This window comes from Phyllobates terribilis, unplaced genomic scaffold (assembly GCF_046119375.1).
Source record: "Phyllobates terribilis strain yellow unplaced genomic scaffold, ASM4611937v1 Scaffold_2__4_contigs__length_985480577, whole genome shotgun sequence".
In the NCBI taxonomy this organism is placed as follows: Eukaryota; Metazoa; Chordata; class Amphibia; order Anura; family Dendrobatidae; genus Phyllobates; species Phyllobates terribilis.
Genome location: NW_027362762.1, coordinates 108,354,605 through 108,372,570, shown reverse-complemented (window position 1 = coordinate 108,372,570; position 17,966 = coordinate 108,354,605). Strand labels below are relative to the sequence as shown.

Sequence of the window (17,966 nt, the reverse complement as noted above, 5' to 3'; positions counted from 1 at the left end):
CTTTGTAAGTTGCCATCCACCCATTTTGAGTGGGCGTGTCCTATTCATCAACATTCTGTCAGAATAATAGGTACTTGAACCCCCCCCCCATCAGCAACTGAAACACTAGCACTTTGGAGTCATATATTTCTTTTCTTTTGCTGCAGCCCCCTTATTTTGAGGAAAGTGACAATCTGATCCCAGTTTTGACACATCCTAGTAGTATATTATTACCATGGGTTTTTCAAAAGTTGCAAATAGGAATTATTTTAAAACGTAGGAATGACCATTACTTACCCTTCAAATCTCTGCTCCGCTCTAGTGGTCCTTACCAGTACCAGAAGTGATGTCTTCCTGTCCATAACCCAGCCTTGGAGTGTCAGGGAATTGAAGGGTTAAAAGGGAACTGTACTTTCAACAAACTTTGCATAAATCAATAGTGAAGGTGAATGTAAGAAACTTTGTAATGGATGTAATCAGAGATTTCAGTTATTTTTTTACTATTTGAGACACTTATTCCCTTACACCCGCCTTATGAACTTTTCATAAATTTTGATGAGGAAAACTACTCCACGCTGGACAGCCAGCATTGTGAAGTGTCAGGTTGCACACATTACTATACTCTGGAGAGGGTAGGGGGATGAGGAGAGAGGAAACAAGCAGAGGGAGACAAAGAAAGATTTTGCTGAGCCTTCTAACAAGTCTTTTACCTCACTTCAGAGCAGAATTCTCATCTACATGGCTGCTTCTATGTGCAAAAAAATGACTATAGGGCGGGAATCCCTCTGTGTGGTGTGCTGTGTATGGGAGAGTTCACAACAGCTTGTCTCCTCCCACCAGCTCAGAGTGGATTGCGAATTAAGAAATATAGCCTGCAGAGTGGAAAACTGGTAATGGCCAGGAGTAGTGCCATTGTTCATGTACACACCCACAGCGTGTTATTCTGAAAAGTTATACAAGTGATCATTCCCTAAAAGCTAAGTGTATTTTTTACTTTTAAGTGTCCTCATTCTGTAGATGTAGACTTCTAACAATACTATTGAATGTTGAGCTCTGGTCACATCTGCATAGGAGGATTATTAACATATCCATTGAAAGGACCAAAAATGGTGCTGCATGTTACTGTATTCTGATGAACACCATGATTAAACTTCATGAATCTCATTAGTTATTGGGTTCATTGAGCGCCGCTTACTTCTATCATGTGACCAATCTGACACTTGCCTTAATTTTGTTGTTCTCCGATATATTAAAGGGGTTGTCAGACGTCAGACAATGTTCCGCCCCGGCTGCAGTTTGTTAAAAGAAAAACCACAAACCACGCTGTACTCTCCTTCCCCGGGTCGCTGGTGAGTCTGCTCCTGGTGACTGGCTATGCCGTCTACGGCGCGACAGCCAATCAGTGAGCTCGGTGATTGGCTGCCATGCTGTCAATGTGACTACAGATACCGGGAATAGTGGCAGAGATTCACCAGTGGCCATGGAGAAGATGGCACAGCAAGGTGCACTTTTATTTTTCTTATTGCCTGAAAAGAGCCAACGTCATTAATGTTGGTGGCCAGGCTGGCCCCCTTCCCTTTCCCCTGTGACCTTTTCTTTTTAGGCTGGCCGTTCTCCTCCTGGGGGCGCTGTGATATGGACTTAGATGTATTTTTCCTGCTGGCTCGGGTCTTTTCTGCAGGAAGCCTTGTGTCTCTCAGTTTGTGACGTCTGGCTTCGCTGTTGTCCTCTGTCTGTAGAAGTAGGGCAGGGCGTCCTGCCAGGCCATGTGAAGTAGTGTTCGGTGTCGTCCACTCCGCAGCACTGAGAGATTTTGTGCAGTGGAAGACGGTGGACGCGTCTGCTGAGATGTGACAATGGCTGTCGTGTGCTCCATAGAGCTGTGCAGAGAGCGGGCGGCACACGCAGGGGTGCGATGCCCAGGATACAATGTGGAGGGTACGCCGTGGCTGTTTACAGCCATCTCCCCATATCTTTAAAGGTTCTCTTGGAAGCCATCGCTAATAACATCTCGGTGATGGGGGAATTACTTGTTTCCATGGTAACAGCAGTCGCTCTCCTCTATATTAACAATATTAGTGTAGTTTAAAGCAATACTGTAGTTATATGGGGTAGAAAGTCTGTTTATAGCTGCCATAGAAATATTCCTATTGCTTGTGCCCAGATCTACATGGGACCAGGGAAACCCTGTGTCTTAAAGAGAATCTGTGGCCGTGATCTGTGCAGGAACTATGGGAGGCTGCTCACTGCCAGTAGAGGGCGCTGTTGGGAGGTCACTCTGGATGGAGATTGCTTATGAGCTTCACGGGGTCTCTCATTTTTCTTTTATGGTGTATCTGATGTATATAGTTTGTAGGATAAATAAAGTCTTAAAGTCACAGAAATTAAAGGGGTTGTCTACGACTTTTATAATGTGGACCTATCCTTAATATAAGTGACTAGTATGAGATAGGAGCGGGTCCAATACTTGGCACTCCCATCGATTTAGCGGTCATGACCTCCGGCAGCAGATTGGCATAACCTCCAGTTTTATACGTTTGGTTTAGTGTCTGCTGACTGGCTCCTATCCTCTCCAATAGGAGCTGATATATGGGATTTGTCTTAAGTTTTTCCTTTTAAAAGGAATCTGTCAGTAAAATCAGGCTTCCCTAAGCCGTCTATATGGCCATGTAGGTCCTAGCACGCTGAATAAAATGCTACCTTGATATCTGCGATCCAATCTCTTATTCCAGAGAAAGACACATTTTTCTTAAGTAATTGAGCTGGTAAGATCTATGGGCTGGACATAGATCTCCTTGAGAATCTGCCTCCAAAGCTAAATGAAAGGTGTTACCAGTGTGAGACATGTAATGACTGACAGTCTGCTCTCCTGATCTACACTGGTAATTCCCCCTTTCATTTACAGTAATCTCTGGAGGCAGATTCTCAGGGAGATCTATGTCTGGCCCATAGACCTTAACAGCTCATTTACATATAAGAAAAATGTGGATTTCTCTTAAATAAGACATCGGATTGCAGATATCAAGGTGTCATTTTATTCAGCCATATAGATGGCTTAGGAGGGTTGATACTACTGACAGATTCCCTTTAAGGTGTCCATGAACATCAGTGAAGGTAAAGAATGATTAGAACTCTTGGATTTCAACATGCCCACACTTTGTTCTTAAAGGAGGAGCCTCGCAGCTGCTTATTTTCCTTTCTCTATTCAGAACATACTCAGCATCGCCTGAGCTGAGCATCAATGTGGGGTGTCAGGAGGTTTAGCTGACAGAGATCACTGCTTTCTCTGTCTTGGAGACCATACAGTACCAAGGACCAAGCTGCTTTTTGTCTCAGATTTCTGCAAGATTGTCTTGGTGACACAAAAACAAAAAAATTCTTCTAGCCTTCTCCTACAATAATGCAATATCACCGATCCTAATCTTGTAACTACATGGTAATCATTCAGCGAGCGCAGTGCACGCCACAATCTCCCCGCACTTCTGTTGGCTCACTCTTTTGGGCGATTTGTCTGGACTTGATGTCACATTTGATACCGAGTACGAAGAGTTGGGGGGCAGCAAAGAGATGGAATCCGAATAGTTTCTGTAAAGAGCTGGCAATCTAATTAGATGGAAAGCTACAGACCGGACGGTAGAAGAGCCGATATCAGGCGTTTGTCGCTGAGGCTTTCTTCCTGCGCGCATGAAATTACAGTAGGTAGATGTCCACTTGTGATCACCCCGGCTTAATTGATTCCACTGGTAATTGACGATAGCACGACCATCTGTTCTTCTCTAATTAAGCAAAAGTAAGCTTTAAGGAGCAGTTTGTTGGAAAAGCTTTGATAGACAAGTATGACATTCTTGCAAGAAAAGGCAAAAGACTTGAAGGAAGACAAACATGAGGTTACTTTGGGTGTAATGTCACCTCAAGAGGATTAAAGGATGCTATCATGAAATGTAAATGAAAAGGGTTTAAAATTGAAAATAATCTTGTGTCGTAATATATTCCTAGTTAACGCTGTTCTGCCTCTGGGGGTTGTCATGGTTGTTAAAGGGGTTGTCCAGGATTGGGGTTCAAGTCTGCTGTCACTCTGACTACAGATTTGTGAATGCACACAGTGCACGTTGTCCGGATTTTTCGGCATTGGGCGTGGGCAATTATGGGACCGCATACTTCCGGCCACATTCCAACTAGACATGTCCTGCTCAATTCACTTGTATTGAGCGAGACCGCGCATGTCTAGTCAGCATGTGACTGCATTATGCAAATCGCATACTTCCGGTCACATTCCAACTAGACGTGTCCTGCTCAATTCACTTGCATTGAGCGAGTCCGCATACATCTAGTCAGCATGTGACTGCATTATGCAAATCGCATACTTGCAGTCAAGTGCCGACACCAGAGAATCCTGACAGCGTGCAGTGTGAGGATTCACAAGTTAGCAGTCGCATAGTGACTGCAGACTTGAACCCCAATCCTAGACAACCCCTTTAAGACGCTGCATGGATTTCCTGTCATGTGACCTCTCGAAGCAACACTGCTGTAAAGCAGATATCTACAGCACTGAAGATACTCATGTAAAGAGTAGAAAATATACATTACTCCTCCATCCGCAGCCATATTGTGGTCAAGAGAGCCGTGCCGTCTGTGAGAAAGGAGGAGAACGTGTACTTAAGTGCCACAAAATCCTGTCCACGACATATATTAAAATAAGGATAAAGTGGGCAACCCCTCTAAGCACGCACACCTTTACCCTTTTAGGAGACTATTTGATGGTTAGAAATCTGTTTCAGTGTAAAATTTGGTTTTAAAAGAATATTACAAATGGAGAAAACGGAAAATCTTCAATTAATGAATTGGGGGGCTTTATGGGACCCCCGACACTTCAACAGCAGTGCGGCATTATGTGCCACTCTCAGTAAGGGGTCAGTCATTACTTACAGCTTGGTTAATAGTGCCCACCTTTTCATACCGTTTCCATCCCCCCTTATACCATCTAATTTACTATCCTGCTTCTTTGATATAAGATGTGACGAGCCCCCGGGTGTTGGACGATCATTTGAATGATCTCCTGAAGAATCAGAGGTTCCTTCATTAGCCCCGCTACTCTTCGGTAACGTAGGTACTAATTGGCCTCCTATGGAATACTCTCGTTTCACAAGTCTATGTAGACTTTCTAGGTTCCTCCACTAGCCAAAGGCTTTTCACTTTACTCAAAACATTTCTGGTTTTCTGCGTCCAACCTAGCCATCTGATTTCTAAGCATTATAGTAATGTAGTGACTTTATATAGTAGCCCAAAAAAGCCCAATTTTCTTTAATGGGATTGTCCAGGACTATAATATTAATGACCAATAATTAGAATTGGTGATAACTATCAGTTTGGTTGAGGTCAGACATCCCTACCAATCAGCACTTCAGTGGGAGATGAGCTGCAGTACCTGAGAATGGCCACTACACAGTGTACGGAGCTGTAACGTACCAGCACTGTCCTCTAATCGGGGGTGGGTGCCAGGTGTCGGACCTCCACCAATCTGACTTTGATGGTCTGTCCGAAGTAAAAGTCGCTAATATTGTAGTCCTAGACAAGCTCTTTAAATTTGGGAGAAAGCTGGGCATTTTGAAATCTTCTTTGGAAGTCCAACACATTTTGACTTCAATAGATTTGCAAGAAGTGATAAACTTGATAGTATCAGTCACTCGTCATGATAGCCAAACCTTTCAACCTAATATATACTGGAGCTAAGGCCACATACGGTGGGAAATTCCCTCTGTTCAATGCTTTTGGAAAGAAGTAGAACCTCATGCTGATTTGCTCTATAAGGCCAGCATGGTGGCTCAGTGGTTAGCAGCACTCTAGCTTAGCAGCAATGGGGTCCTGAGTTCAAATCCCACTAAAGACGACGTCAGAGTTTGTATGTTCTCCCCGTGTTTGCATGGGTTTTCTCCGGGTTCTCCTGTTTCCTACCACACTACAAAGATATACCAATGGGGCATGTAGATTGTGAGCCCCGATGGGTACAGTGATGATAATGTCTGTAAAGTGCTGTGGAATTAATGGCGCTATATGAGCAACTAAAATAAATGGCTTATGCCTTTTATCTAAAATAGTTTTGCTTCACCTTCCTTCACTAGACTGTAATTTACTGTTATTTTACCATGTGTTCATTCCGTGATATTGGTTTTTCAAGATTAATCAAAATTGGTACAAGGGACCCAAAATTGGTGTATTGCACCCCTTCATTTCCAGCTCTCATTTCAGAGCAGCCTCCGAGGTGCAGATGCTAATCATGTGTTGTGGTCTTCAGCCAAGAGTCACCAGTCCCCTTAGAAGGGCTAAGCCGTAAAGATCCCTTTTCCTTACAAATTCTGGTCTCTTCCATAATTCATACAATTATTATTTCATGCCCATTTAAATCTATATGCCCACAAGGCTCTCTGCACTGCTTATTAAAGCTAAATAGTCCATTAACCTCCTTATCTCATAGAAGCAGTTCTGCAAGTCAAGGTTTTGGCTCGGGGCTTGAATGGGTTAATGCAGAAGAGCATTTACGAGAGAATATCAGTCATTGATAGCATCTTGTAGAAATTCAATGTCACTGGGATGGTAATATCGTTCTTCCTCCTAGGCACATCCATTTCCAGTATTGGCGAATTCTCTTCCTTCTCAAGTTAAAGGGGTGGTCCGACACGAAAACTGATTTAATCCTAAATGTCTATTTACCGTAATAATCTAATTGCTTTTCTAATAAACTTTAATTGAAAATTCCCTATCATTCCCTCTCTATTCTGTTTTTTTTTTTTGGGGGGGGGGGTTCTACCAACTTACTGTTTGAGGACATTTCGTTTGAGAACCACCAGTGCATGCTGGGATACTCAAACAAGACGTCATCATGGGGCAGAGTCTATGGTCACTTCTCCTCTGTCCTTACCCTTAAACAAAGCGTCCATTCCGATGCCTGCTCAACAGCATATTCTCTTTAATTCCCAGTGACAGTGCACTCACTCACCGGCTCTAATGAGAATTGATGAGCTGTCAAGAGAGCGCACTGTCAGTGCACATTATAAGGAGAGAACTCTACCCCCTGATGACGTCCTATTTGAGTATCCCAGGGGATTGTTAAACGAAATATCAAACAGGAAGTTGTCCAAAATAAAAAATAATAAAGCAGTTACATACAGTAGTGAGGAAAAGATGGAGAATGTTTAATCCAATTGGTTTTCTAATTTTCTTTATTACACTAGAGATTTAGGATTAAATCAATGTTGGTTTCAGACCCCTTTAAGGTTCTGTAATTCTAACCTTATAATGGGAAAGGTTGTATAATTGGGGGGGGGGGGGTTCTGATTGTGTATCAATTCCTCACAGTTTTCAGGATCTCTACTTCTTGACAGTGGATGGAAACATTCATTTACATTTTGAAGGCTGATAATATGTAATATGGCATACAGCCGACAGTATGCGTCTAGGCAGTCATCGGTGCTGTACATGGCCTCACCCACCAGACCAATATGTTGTATCCGCTAAGAGGGTATGCCATAAATATCTGATAGACCCGGGTCTTACCTCCGAGATATCGCCCATCTCGAAAACAAGGGCATTGTGAACAGAGAGGGGGACGCATGCACAGCTCTTTGCAGAAGACAGCTGCATTCTTCCTAGCAATACAAAGTTGGGGTGCAACAGTGTCATGGCCATGTCCAGAGGACTCCAAAATTACACAAAAAAGAGGAGAACTGCAACTCTCCAAATTTTCTGCAAAGAAATAAAAGGTGCGTCATCCTCACAGGTTTCCTCTCACTACTTTTTGAGTTTAGGAATGGACTGTGTTGTCCTTCATACTATGTGTCCTGCCATGATAAACCGGCTCTGTGTGGGTGATGAGATGTCGTCCATTGTTTCTTCTTTTTCCGGTAGTTGGTTGCTCGGTAGAGGTGGATTCTCTTCTCACCCTTGTTTGACAATTACCGGGGCAGCATGAGAAGTCATCAATCATGTTTGTTATCTCAAGTGGCTGAAGGCTTTGTTTCTTTGCCTTGCATGGTGTAATGGCAGATCACATACCTGGGGTGTGCAGAAGGTTATATTTCTGTTAGAGCTGAACCCAACAGAACTGGTCACTGTTGGAGCTGCTGTGACTACTGGGGAGAAAGTCTGTGACTGGGAAAGCTGTAGTCTACTGTTCCTATAGGGGAAGTCAGTTGTGGGCTGCTATGTTTTGGTTTTCTTATAATATATGTAAATATGTGCTTTCTTCAATGGGACTGGGCCCTACAGGGTGTCATGGCTGGCTCTTACATTGTCCACCTTACTTGTAGAGTTCGTTCAGATTTGCCCAGACCGGCCCCCATCACTGTCAGTCAGCCCTGCATAATGAAGCTGATTTCTTCACCTTTTGGAGTCTTCTACCTTGCTTCTAAGACATCACATCCTTTGATTTATATAACGTATACGATTCATCAAAGCTTTTACATTGATATTCTGTTAAAAAGTTTTGAAAAGTGACATAATTTTGGCGTAACTCAAGGCTGTGTTTAAAATTTTGCAACTTTTGGTGTTCTCAAAACATTTTCACCCACCTCCAACAAAGTGGGCAGTACAGAGGCGTTGGGTCCATAAGTTGTCAAATTCATGATGCTGCTGCAACGGCATTTGGTACGCCAGAAATCTTACTCCAGCAGGAACCGTAGTAAAATTTGTGGCCAGGCACGCGACACGCCTCTTCGTGAATCCGCAACGTCTTGACTCCTGCACATCTCCTCATCAATACTGGCTTTGTTCATGGGTCCTTAGAGTCTTAAATGGAAATTGTCACCAGGGCAGAATATGCTTTAGGTCCTAAATGTAGTTACTTAGTCTGGAAGAAACGTAGCACTCGATGCCAGCTATGATGCAGTCACACCAGGTGAACATAATCCACACGTGGCAATGGATGTGAGCTCGGGTCTCGGTCTCGGCCTCGGGTCTCGGCTGTAGCCTCCGCAGTCACCTGGAGCTGCTCTGCTCTCCTCGCCATGTCTGTGGTTTAGTGATGTGTAACCGTCGGATCCACCACTGAGAACTATAATTTGAAACCTCACGAACTTGGCCTCGTTTCCAAAGAAACATCCAATTAAGTATTATCTTCTCGTGTTTACGTCTTCAGTAGCCAAAATGTTTACTCTTTGCAAATGAAACCCGTCTCGCTGGAAAAACCTCATATTAAGGTTATTCTGTCTGTGACGGTCTCCGGTGATACTAATAGTACGAGAGGACTGATATATTATAGGAATAGTCTTATGTGAAGGTATACATCTTCTCCAGTGAGGACAGTCAGTCCCTGCTCAGCCCGTAAATGTCCTATATAGAAGACTGCTCCCACCATGTTTATCCAAACTCTGCTTTGACTCCACCATAAACTAGTCCGTCAATGTATGACTATTGAGGGTCCAGTGTCCTGAGTCCTCACCAATTGGCAGAGCCCCTTTATGCATTTACAATGCAGTATATTACACTGGCGTGTACTGCCTGTTCAGTTGAAGTACCAGGACCCGCCACTCCTTTATGGCGCGGTGGCAGGATAACCTGTGTTCATGGTGGTTCTTGGGGTTGGTCCATCAGCTGGAAAATGTATGAGACGACCTTGGAGATGTCCTGTGTATGGCTCAGATGCCTAAGTGCTTCTGTGCTGTCGGGAAGAGCCACGGCCAGACACCTAAGGCCGGGTTCACATGGCATTTTAGCCTACGTACAGGTGTTTCGTTGGGGCTTACGTCTGAATCTCTGCTGGAAATGTGATTGGACTTTGCTCAGATGGGGCCATTGACTGCAATGATGCAGACTGAGCCACTTTATGCTCTGTTGGACTTCATTTTCTGTCGTAACCACCTATTTGAGGTGGGCACCACAATCCCGTTTTTCAGGGCTTCAGAAGTCAGCCCCGACGGAGCCGCTGACTATAGGCTAAAACGCTACGTGACCTCAAAAGGGTCGGCAGGCTGAAATGTGCTGGATCCTTCTGTCCCCGGCATCCATCAAGGGACGGTTAGGGGGGGACATACTCATTAGACTGCTGGCGGAAGCTGTCAATGTCGTCTGGTTCGGCTGACATTAATCTGATGTGTATGGGGGCCTTTAAGGGTTTTTTCCACGAACGAAAGTTGATTTTCATCAATAGATCTTGGAATAATAATAATTTCCACAATTGGATGTGTTAAAATAAAATGTTCCTGTGCTGAGATAATCTTATAAATGTGCCCCTGCTGTGTACTGTGTAATGGTTGTGTCTGACCGTACAGGAACACGGTCTGATCATACCACATCTCCAGGGCAGGGGGGAAGCAAAAGACTATACAGACATTACAGCACAGTATCACAACTGATTCTTTCTGTGAGGTAAAACATTTCCCTGTCTGTTTTTAAACATTGTTTTACTTCAAAGAAAGAATCATTTGTGATCCCCTCCTGTAATGTCTGTATACTCTTTTGCTTCCTCCCCTGCCCAGGAGCTGTGGTATGATCAGACCATGTTCCTGTACGGTCAGACACAGCCATTACACAGTACACAGCAGGGGAACATTTATAAGATTAACTCAGCACAGGAACATTTTATTTAAATACATTAAATTGTGGAAATTATTATTATTCCAAGATCTATTGATTAAAATGAACTTTTGTTAATGGGAAAACAGCTTTTAAGGGTTGTCCCAAAAATTGTTCTGTGAAACTTCAATGTAAATTGATCTCTCTTCTTATTTAGTCCATGATGGAGCTCCGTTATTGAAGCCTTTTATCCTTGTGTTGGTGCCAGTAGGATTTTGATAAAGGTACTTGGAAATATGTAATGTGTGGAAACCTATATAGCCATTCTGTTTTAAAGCGTTAAAAGCTGTGCCAACCTGCAGCCTCCATCCCAGCCAGTCCTGACACAATTTCCCTTTAATATATGCAAAATGAGCTGGTGTATGGGTGGCACAGCCCCTAACGGTGGAGGGCAGAGACGTCGCTGCAGCCTGCCGGCGGAGGGCACGGCTAGTATAGACTTGTGCATTGTGTTCTCTACAGTAATTATTCCAAACATCTCCGTGGGTGTTTGCGAAACAGATTTCATTTCTTTTTCTGTTTACACCCAAACAGCGATCTGAGGTTACAGGTAAATCCGGGAGATGGAGTCCGCTTCACTTGCCCTCTGTATTTAAAGGAGAAGCACCCAATATTACACTGTAGGGTATATAGGCATCTTACAAATGCATATGTGCTTATGTATGTGTTTGCAGTGAACCATCTACTGGGATTATCCCTTGATCCTGGATTTTGTGTGCTGGTTGAGCTCATAAGGTACCTTGGGCCTCATTCATACATGAGAGATTTTTCTCATTCGCACTTTATGGTCCGATTTTAATCAGTGTTTTGGACCAGGTTTCATCAGTGTCTCTCTTTCACGTTTTCTCTGTTTCATCAGTAATTTTCTCCTATGCTTTAAAAAATAAGTTGCAAAGCATCCACTACATTTTACCGTGTTAAAGACGGACAGCGCACAGATGGCTTCTATGTTCTGCCCGTTGTTTTGGTGACGTCATGGCTTTATATAGGCGACTTTGATCCGTGACTCCTAATCTGTGCTGTTAGAGGCGAACTCTGGACGTAATCAGGTTCCTTCCCCCTCTGGCAGCTGACATAGTCCCTCCTTATTTCCTCTGTTGTAGCGGTCTCCTCTATTAATGCAGAGACTCCCTCCCTGACATGCAGGACACAAAGGTCTGCGGGATCATGATCACTGTGCAGAGCCCTGACTGTGCAGGGTGTGACTGAGCACGTGTGTCCACCAGCGCTAGGCTCATTAGGTGGACGTGCACATTGCCATACACTGTAACCACCAGGTGGCGCCATGCTATGTAATTAAATGTAATAATCACTGGATCACCGTATTGTTTTATTTTTTTTCTATTCTATAATCACAAATGTTGAGGTAGTTTTAGAAAGTTCAAGTTATGAGTGATTGGCGATGGTCTCTGCAGACAAACCCCTACTGTAGAAGTCCTGTGCATAGGTGATGACTTCTTACAACTGGAGGACCCTTAAGGCTCAGACTCTCCCACCATCTTCTCAGAGGAAGTCTCCTCTTTCTCGTCAATGTTTTGCTGTAGAGCATAGAACGTATTTTAGTTTCTGAATGTGATAAATCCCAGTTTTCCTTTTATCGCTGACGCTGGGATGCAAGCTGCACTTATCCCATGCTGCCGGCAGTTTCTGCAGAGCGCATTCTCAATTCTAGGGCTGATGTCCGGTTTATGAAGTGCGTCTGATTTTTTTTTTTTTTTTTTTTTTTAACTTTTTCAGAGCAGATAGCTGAAACGTTTCTCTTATCCACCTCAGTCGTCGTCGTCGTCCTCCACCGCCGCCGTCGTCGTCCTCCTCCACCACCACCTCCGCCGTCGTCGTCCTCCTCCACCGCCGTCGTCGTCGTCCTCCTCCACCGCCGTCGTCCTCCACCACCGCCGCCGCCGTCGTCGTCCTCCTCCACCACCGCCGCCGTCGTCGTCCTCCTCCACCACCTCCGCCGTCGTCGTCCTCCTCCACCACCTCCGCCGTCGTCGTCCTCCTCCACCACCTCCGCCGTCGTCGTCCTCCTCCACCACCTCCGCCGTCGTCGTCCTCCTCCACCACCTCCGCCGTCGTCGTCCTCCTCCACCACCTCCGCCGTCGTCGTCCTCCTCCACCACCTCCGTCGTCGTCGTCCTCCTCCACCACCTCCGCCGTCGTCGTCCTCCTCCACCACCTCCGCCGTCGTCGTCGTCCTCCTCCACCACCTCCGCCGTCGTCGTCGTCCTCCTCCACCACCTCCGCCGTCGTCGTCGTCCTCCTCCACCACCTCCGCCGTCGTCGTCGTCCTCCTCCACCACCTCCGCCGTCGTCGTCGTCCTCCTCCACCACCTCCGCCGTCGTCGTCGTCCTCCTCCACCACCTCCGCCGTCGTCGTCGTCGTCCTCCTCCACCACCTCCGCCGTCGTCGTCGTCGTCCTCCTCCACCACCTCCGCCGTCGTCGTCGTCCTCCACCACCTCCGTCGTCGTCCTCCTCCACCACCTCCGTCGTCGTCCTCCACCACCACCTCCGTCGTCGTCCTCCTCCACCACCTCCGTCGTCGTCCACCTCCACCACCTCCGTCGTCCTCCACCTCCGTCGTCCTCCACCTCCGTCGTCCTCCTCCTCCTCCACCACCTCCGTCGTCTCTGTCGTCCTCCTCCTCCTCCACCACCTCTGTCGTCCTCCTCCTCCACCACCTCCGTCCTCCTCCTCCTCTTATCGTTTCACCTTGGCTGTTTTGTATGATTCAGACCGAGCGAATCAAGCAGCAGAGTAACAGGCTGGTATTGGATAGCTGATGTCATCGATAAGGTCATGTGCGAAATAAGAAACGTCTCCAGATCTGAGCAGCATCCATAATGGTGTCATGTTCTGCCGTATTTCTTCCTCCAGGGTCGGAGCGCTCCTTCCATGGACGGCATGACATTGATTCTGGGAGTCCAATAAATCAGCGCTCGGCTGTGAGGTCATTAGCTGATCTGGACGTTTTTCCTTTTCATGTTACATTTTAGAAAGATGCAGAGTTCAGCTTATTCATGAACCCTTTAATGATAGGATAGATATAAGAAGTATCCAGTCGATCTCGTTAAGTTTTGATTTTAATAAATTTTTGCGTTCCCCTTGAATAATCCATTTAGGAGCATTTTTTTTTTAGAAATCTCTGCTGTCTTGTCCCGGTGTTGTACAGCTGGGTATTACTATTGTCCTGTTCAGTGGGTTCAGGCCCACACAGGTGGACACAGTCTGATGAGTGCTTACCATATTGGAGGTAACGTTTCTATTTGTGGAGAGTGACAAGCCAAGCCTGGCATGTCAGAGTAAGGAGACTTATAGGCCATGCATGCGCCTCTGAGAAATTAAATATGCTAATTGCCTCTTCTGATACACCATATTGACAAGTAGAATGATGACAGTTATTAATTTACTCATACATTTCCAGGAGGGATAAATGAGGAACAGCACAGGTGAGAGATGCTCCAGAGCTGTGAAGATGAGCCACTACTTACCCGGTGTTTGCCAGGTCTTGTGCACACTGGACAGTTATTGTGCTCCTTTCCTATTAAGAATAGGGCGTGGGCACAATACCTGGCGAGCGGCCTCGGGTTGCTACTTTGGCAGAGCGGCACAGGATAACCCCTTGTGGGCGCCAGGAGATATTACAAGTAGTATTTCTCCCTTTTCATCCCTTATTTGAGGTTTCCATGTTATATTCTTTTGTTGTTTTGTCCTATAACAGGTGATATACATTTATCACTATGGCCGATATGATAGACCCAAGGAGGTTGTCTCACTGCATGCTCAAAGATCGATAAACTAAGAAAAGCAGTGAAAATGCTCCGTGGCAGAAATGTGGTTTCCTCTGATTAACGTCTGTATAGAAGATCTCTGCCGTTGATCATTATGGTTTTTTTTTTTCAGACTGGGAAGAGGAGCAGGTCAGCAGTCCGTGCATTCTCCGACTCATTTATCAAGGACGGTTTCTCCACGGCAATGTGACTTTAGGAGGTACGGGGAAACATTTTTCATTGAAGTCTCATTAAAAGTTACTTTACCAAGTCTTATGGTCCAATGTGCAGATTTTTTTTACTGTCTTAACTTAAAATATGAGCTGTTTTCTGCTTTTGCTTAATGCTGTTTTTGCTATTTTTCAATGCATTTATTTCTGGTTAAAATAAAAAAGCATTTTTCCAATTGGGTTTAATGAATTCAGCCTGTTATAGCCTCTGAGGCGCTGTCTATTGCTGGCTGTAGAATGAGGTAACTGAGAATCGGTCAGTGAGCTTGTTCTGACAGGAGAATCTGTAAGTCTTATTGTCCTTCTTGTGAGCTCCTCTGAGCTGATGAAAGAGGAGTTGAACTTTGTGTTCATAAATCATGTGATCACAAATCAGCACAGAAGGAAGATATGAGTTCTAAACTCTCCCATCAGAATGAGCTCACTGATTGACTCTCAGTTAACTCATTCAGGAATAGACCGTGCCAAGTAGAGGTGGTTAAAGGAAAACAGTGAAAATGTTTCGTGAAACCCAATTGTAGAGATTGTTTTTAGCTCAGAATGTATACTTTTCATTTAAAAAAAGAAAAGGGTCTCGAAGTGTCCACAGTCCTTTCATCAATCTGAGCATGTTAAATTGGCCACAGCATGAACAGTGGCTGCAGAGCTGAATAACACTTTTTTAGTATCTTTCCGTTTTCAACTAAGTTGTGGAGATATTGGCTTGTAAAGTTTTATATTTTAATTTCCTCTTTAGCCAATGGGGAGTTACCAGAAATTTGTCTCTGGGATGCATACTTCTTCCCCTGAATGACATTGACCAATCATAAACAGGAAAAAAATAAATAACATGCCTCCAGAAAAATACCATGTCCCCCTGCTTTCTCTGTGTGATATGGGAAGACATGTAGTGACACAGTCCTGCTCTCCTCCCGATGGCACGTTGATCTTACGGTCAGCATCTACTGTGATTACGAGCGATGGAGGGTAGTAGAGCAGAGCTGTGGGTCAGTACAAACATTTCTGCCGCTCTCCTCCCACAGAGCTATCAGTGTGGGGGTAAGGGGCTTTGAGCAAAGCTGACTTCCCTGAGAGAGGAGAGCTACAGAGGTGTTTGTAATGACGTACAGCTCTGCTCTCCCTCCCCATTTGTAATCACAGATGCCGATAGTAAGATCAGTGTGACCTCGGGAGGAGATCTGAGCTGTGCGTCAGTATAATATCACAGAAGGCCGTGTCTAACATTCTCTGGGGGCATGTTCTTTTTCCCCTCTGATGCTTCCTGCGTATGATTGGTCAACCTCATGCAGGGGGAAAAGTACACACCCCCAGAGACTAATCTCTGCCAACAGCCCACTTGGTTGAAGGGGGAAATTATAACCTAAACTTTACAAGCTAAATATCCCCACAGCAACAAAACAATACATTGTACTCAGCTCTGCAGCAGGTATTCTATGATGTGACCAGTTTAACATGCTCAGACTGGAGAAAGGTCGTCTTTAAGGAGACTTGGGAGAAGCCTGCCAGCGGCCGCCTCACGGCATTGCTTGGCCCCCTCCTGGATGTGATGTAGCACTGCAGATATCACCCTCTACAATACGATCACTGTGTAGTATTTAGGTTTCTTGCATGGAGATGTCTGGTGCAACGATTACACACGCTTCAGACCCTTGATGTTGGCGTCCACTTCTATGTGTAATCCATTTTGTTTCGCCTTGTTGAAATTATGTAGTAGAAATATGTTCTTCGTCGGCTGCATTGATGGAAACCTTCCATTGTAATGTTACCTGGTGTGCAGACTTCTATCATCCCCTCAAACCCACTTTGTGCCCTTGGTTCTCGCAGTGCAATGTCTCCATCTTGTGGCCACAATGCTAATAGCAATGTATGAGTTATACTTTCAGATTATACATGTCCTCACTGCTGCAATATCTACTGTATTGACATTAAAGTAAGCCAAATCCAGAAATTAGGGTTAAATATTTAAATAAATTGGAGAACTTATTTTTGCAAGTATTGATCCTCTAGATCAACTTTAGCAATTACAGAACTAACAAGGTCGAACTTGATGGACGCAAGTCTTTATTCGGCTTTACTAACTATGTAACTATGTATTGTTAAAGGGGTCGTCCGGTGCAGACAAGTTATCACCTATTGCAGGATAGGTGATAACTTATTGATTGGGGCAGATCTCAGCAGGCAGACCCCCCACCAATCGGCAGGATGAGGAGTTTTTATTTCCGTTGTTACAAACTGAAGCAATAGTTCAGGTACACGACCAAGGCGCCATTCATTCTCTATGCCAAGGCCGCCACATAGGGAATGAATGGAGCGGGGTCCGTTCTGTCGATGACTGTGTCCCAGCAGTCAGATCCTTTTTGTCTTGTTTTCACCAGACAACCCATTTACGTTACTTGCCTGGTTTTATTATTTATTTACCTATAAGGGGTACATCTTTCTTTGCTGCACCATGTTCTTCCAAAATATATTTTATATGGATTCAGAATGTATATTTGTGTTGATAATTACAAGTAAATACAAGATAAACACTAATATTCTTGGTTTGGGCTGAGCTCTATAGCAAAGTTGTACCGGCTGCTGAATTGTGCCCCCTGTGGTGCTCAGCCCACTGATGAGCCTGGCTGCAAGATCAGTCCGGTGAAAAGTGAGATCTTCCTACATAGGTCCTTGCTATAATCAAACCCACATCATGTTCTTGTGCTTCTGATACATTGTTTCTTTTCTTTGGTTTATACAGCATTAAAACTTCCACTTGGCAAGACAACAGTGATGCACTTGGTTGCCAGAGAGACATTGCCAGAGCCAAATTCTCAAGGTACGTGGCTTATTCAGGGCGGCCGTGAACTCATTCTTGGTCTAGACTACAATATGGCAACTTTGGTTTTCCTGCCGCTTTGCCAGCATAAGTTACTGAAATCAGTTATAGCTCCTTAAATACCGGCCACCGGGCTGGAATAACGTGAGCACAGGAGCGTAATATTAAGGGTGGGGATCTTGCTGCCTGTGACTCCTGTTATAGATTTTACATTGGGGCCTTTGAAGTTCAAGATCCACCTGTAAGTGAGCACAGTATGCAGATAACACACCAAACCTACAATTCTCCTTGTCAGGCAGATCTATTTATGGCCAATAATTGGGGAATATGGGAACACTTGTTCATGATGGTCAACCTATTTAAACAGGCTGGCAATCCACCAAGGAACTAACAAAGCTCTCGTTCTCAGCAGCACAACGCCCCGTGTAAAGATTTGATGTGCTGCCGATAACCTGATATTCTATGCGCACAGAACGATCAAATAGTTCTGTGCACATAGAATTCTGGTTGGCTTGTCTAAACAGGCCATTAAATGACCAGCGATACAGCTTGTACGTAGTCAGGCCGACCCAGACCGATAAACGACTATCTAAAGGGGCCATTAGTT

General features: G+C 44.8%; 1 protein-coding gene across 1 annotated transcript in view; it reads left to right on the top strand.

Annotated features, from left to right (window-relative positions):
* The window catches only part of UBL3 (ubiquitin like 3), a 115,148-nt gene that overhangs the window by 85,651 nt on the left and 11,531 nt on the right, over positions 1–17,966 (top strand). Inside the window, exons 3-4 of the mRNA XM_073662487.1 lie at positions 14,448–14,534; positions 17,282–17,359. Of these exons, the coding sequence (XP_073518588.1) occupies positions 14,448–14,534; positions 17,282–17,359 (165 nt within the window). The remainder of the gene's footprint in view (positions 1–14,447; positions 14,535–17,281; positions 17,360–17,966) is intronic.